Source organism: Fistularia commersonii, chromosome 2 (assembly GCF_037954325.1).
Source record: "Fistularia commersonii isolate RoL2024-O1a breed Wild chromosome 2, RoL_Fcom_v1.0, whole genome shotgun sequence".
NCBI lineage: Eukaryota > Metazoa > Chordata > Actinopteri > Syngnathiformes > Fistulariidae > Fistularia > Fistularia commersonii.
In genome coordinates, this window is record NC_141285.1 from 25,026,236 (window position 1) to 25,030,163 (window position 3,928).

Sequence of the window (3,928 nt, forward strand, 5' to 3'; positions counted from 1 at the left end):
GCTTGCCATCCTTGTTATGTGACTTTTTGACAAGCAAAAAGTATTGTTTTCAAAAGCTTCAAGCGCAGCTTTACGTAGGGGGCGATACATGAAGAGTTTTGTTTTTGTTAGCCTGACTCTTTTATTTCGCCATGTTGTTCCATCTTGTTTTAAAACTATGAAAGTTTTCTTTAATGTGAAAGAGGTTCAAGTTGGACTGAGATGGTTTGGATGTGGACGGAGGAGGCATGGTGAAGATCTGGGTGGAAGGACGATGGATGGAGGGAAAGGACAGGAGGTGACTGGGTTTGTGAACCAAAGGTCAGGAAGAAAAAATGTCACAGAATTTACCCTTTTTTTTTTCCACAGAACCCTGTCGTTGCAGATTTAGTCGTCCAAACTGTACTCTTTGTTTCCATTTGTTCAAAAAGCTTTGTTAGCGCGTTCATGGCAGGTTCTAGTTTGTTTGGCAAGTTTTTTTTTTGTTTTTTTTTGTATGTAAATGACCTGCATTTAACACAGAATGTCACTAACAAGGAGGAGCCACCTTTGACCCTTGTTCACTTTGTTTTTCTGGTTTCCTGCAGGGCCAAGATGGTCGAGGAGATACTAAAGACCACGGTGAAGTTTGGCTCCAACATCCTGTGGTCCGTAACCGAAACCTGCACCTTGGGCCGCGACAGAAACAGGAAAGAACAGAGCTGCACGTGGACTTTGTACGCAAATAAAGGTCTGTGTGTGTGTGTGTGTGTGTGTGTGTGTTACATCTAAACTTTTTGTTCATGTGTAGTTGTTGTAGAACCTCAGTTTCTGAACGTCCCTAATCCTGACCCAATCAGCCAACAAACTGAGTTTTCGAGAGAAAAAAAATTGAACCGTCTTGTGAACAAGCCTCAGTGCACAAACACGTGCAAATACATCTCACAGTTTCTGCATTGTAGCTTATCGACCGCCAAGCCTGGAACTGCCTGTTATTTACACAGCTCATCCTTGTGTGTATATAAATGTGTATATATATCGGAACAAACTGGTGAACATCAATAAATGTGTATATATATATTTCGGTTTTTTTCAGGGGCTCTGTGTTGTTTCAGTCTAAATTGGTTAAAAGTTAAAAGTTCTTGTGGGCTCTGAAGAGTTAATTTTTTTTATTTATATTTTGTTGTGTTGCATTTTTTTCGGGATTCTGTGTTGTTGTTTGACTTTAAAGTTGTTGAGTGTATAAAAAGCTAAAATTGTTTTGTATTTTATAATTTGTTTTTTGTACATCTGTAAATGTTTTAGTTTACATTTTATGTGTTTTTTCAGGTATCCTGTGTTTCACTTTAATTTTTTTACGTATAAAAAAGCTAAAAGTTTATTTTTGTATTTAATAGTTTATTTGTTGGTACACGGAAAAGTAAATATTTTTAATTTACATTTTCTTGTGTCGTGTGTTTTTCAGGTTTTCTGTGTTGTTTGACTTTAAAGTTGCTTAGTATAAAAGAGTTAAAAGTTTAAATTAGGTAAAAGTTCACTGTAGAGTGAAATAATAAAGGCTACGATAATATAGTAGTATAATACATTTTTTTATTTATCAATTCATTTGTGCATAATGTTACATTATCATTGGTAATATATCAATTAAGGCAACAATAAATCTGAAGAGCCGTTTGGAAGCCGAAAGAACCGGCTCTTTTTAGTGAACCGAGCCAAAAGAGCCGGTTCTCTAAAAAGACCCGGAATTCCCATCACTAGAGTCAGCTGCTTGGGAAAATGCCTCTTCTATCATCTCTCCATCTTGGAAGGACTTCTTGTTATCAACGGTGTCAGTCCATAAATGCTGTGTTTAGTCATCGTTAAGGTGTCTCTGCAGAAAAAACCAAACTGAACGTGTTTTTCTCAGGATGAGGCATCGTATAATTGCAAGATTGGTTGTTTTTCCTGCTTCTTCTCTTGTCCAGGTCACTGAAAAAGACATATTGATGTTAATGGCACTAATCCTGGTTAAATAGAAAAAAAGAATAAAATAAGAATGAAAAAAATTGCTGGCTGACTTTCATGTTTCCTGTTAAGCATGTTTTGGCCCAGCGTTTAGTTTATTATGGCGCCTTTTTTGAACATTATCTGATAATGCGAAGGAAACTGGCCGTTTGGAAACTGCACCCTCAAACCGTCCCTGCAGTGAAGTGACTCAGACACTGAAGTCTTCTTGGTTTCACAGAGTTGAGCAGAACCTCAGTGTTCCTGAAGTCCACATGCAGAAAGAAACATCCTTCTGGTTCTTCTCGCTGCTTTTAGCGGCGCCTCAGTGTTTCTCCTTCACCGTCACGTCGCTGTACTTCAAGGAAGGAGCGGAGCTGCGGCTGAATCCGTCCATCTCAGAGGAGATCTGGGCCATTGGATGGTTGATGGACGAGAATCCAGTTTGCGAGTGGGTGAAAGACAAACTGGATGTGGTTTATTATTCAAGGTTTAAAGGCCGGACAACCTTGAACACCAGAACCGCGGAGCTGGAAATCAAGAATGCCACTAAATACGACGCTGGGATCTTCACACTGGAGTTCAACCGATGGGTTCTTCAGGATCAATACAGGGTCCAGATAATAAAGGAGGTACCGAAGCCCACGGTGAGCGTCGATCCACCATCCTGTGGTCCTGAATCCGAGAAATGCACCTTGAGCTGCGACGGAAACACCGAGAATGTGGGACCTGTCAGCTACCTGTGGAGACTGGGAGATGATGAGTGGGATATTGAGAGGAAAGACATCACCGTCTACAACGGCAACATCATCCAGAAGGCTGAGAAGTTCTCCTGCAGGCTGAAGAACCCAGTCAGTCAGAAATGGAGCGACCCCTTGCAGAACCCTTTATTCCTTCCACCTCCACCAACACCATATTGGGTGGTTGTGGGTTTGGTGGTGGCTTTGGTTTTGGGTTTGATTTGCGTTCTGTTTTGGTTGCGTTCAAAATCAAGTGACAGAAATCCATCCACAACAGATCAGTAGATGTTTCAGAGGAAAGATTGAGTTGGAAAATGGTTCAGAAGGTCCTCAAGTAACCTTGAAGGAATGAGAGCCGCTCTCAAACCAGCCTTGACTCCACAAAGAACTGCACATGCTGAATTTTTTTTTTTATCTCAGAGCATTTCTATTTGTGTCTGCGCGTGTGCTTGTTATGCTCTATGATTTTTATCTTTTGTCTATTTCTTTTTATTTTCATTATTCTTTTTTATATGCGGACCTCATGTGTGTAATAAGAGTGCATCAAATTTGTATGTTTTTTTTTTTCTTTTGTCTATTTCTTTTTATTTTCATTATTCTTTTTTATATGCGGACCGCATTTTTTTAATAAGAATGCATCAAATTTTTATGTTTTTTTTTTAAATCGTCAACCGTAAATAAAAATGAACAAAACCAATAAAAGAATAATAACCTCGTGGGCTCAGTGACGTGTTTCATTTTCAAGATGTTCGGTTTTACTCTTTGCTTTTTCATTTAAGCTCATTTTTTGAGTCATCAGGACAGGTTTCGCCACTTCCTCTTGGGTTGTGCATTCGCACCTTTCTTTCCTCCGCTTTTTCACTTTATTTCAAGTTTACTTCATCTTGGTTTCTGAACTGGGGTTTCCACTCAACGCTCCACCTCTTCACCGGCTCTGTGGAGCTGTCCTATTCCTGTAACACCACGTTCATGCAAATTACGGGCTGTATGTTTAGTTTTTCACACTCTGTTAATATACCGTGTCACCCAGATGTTCCATTGATTAAAACGCTACAATACTTTGTATTCTACTGACCGTTTTACCGCTTGGTCCGTTTACTTGAAGATGTGGCCAGGTTTCTTCTTGAAATAGAGCAGGTTTGCAACTGAAACTTAACACAACAAACAGGAGAACCCTAAGAGAACACAGCAATATAACACATCATTAAATACAGAGACCTAATAAAGGACAATGGCTGTATATTCAG

The 3,928-nt window shown here is 39.4% G+C and overlaps 1 protein-coding gene across 1 annotated transcript; it reads left to right on the forward strand.

The window, feature by feature from the left end:
* The first annotated feature begins 2,311 nt into the window (after positions 1-2,311).
* On the forward strand, positions 2,312-3,342 carry LOC147236848 (pregnancy-specific beta-1-glycoprotein 8-like). Its single transcript, XM_086174820.1, has one exon. It carries the CDS (start codon positions 2,370-2,372, stop codon positions 2,964-2,966), a length of 597 nt encoding a protein of 198 aa, XP_086030946.1. The 5' UTR covers positions 2,312-2,369; the 3' UTR covers positions 2,967-3,342.
* The last annotated feature ends 586 nt before the right edge of the window (positions 3,343-3,928 follow it).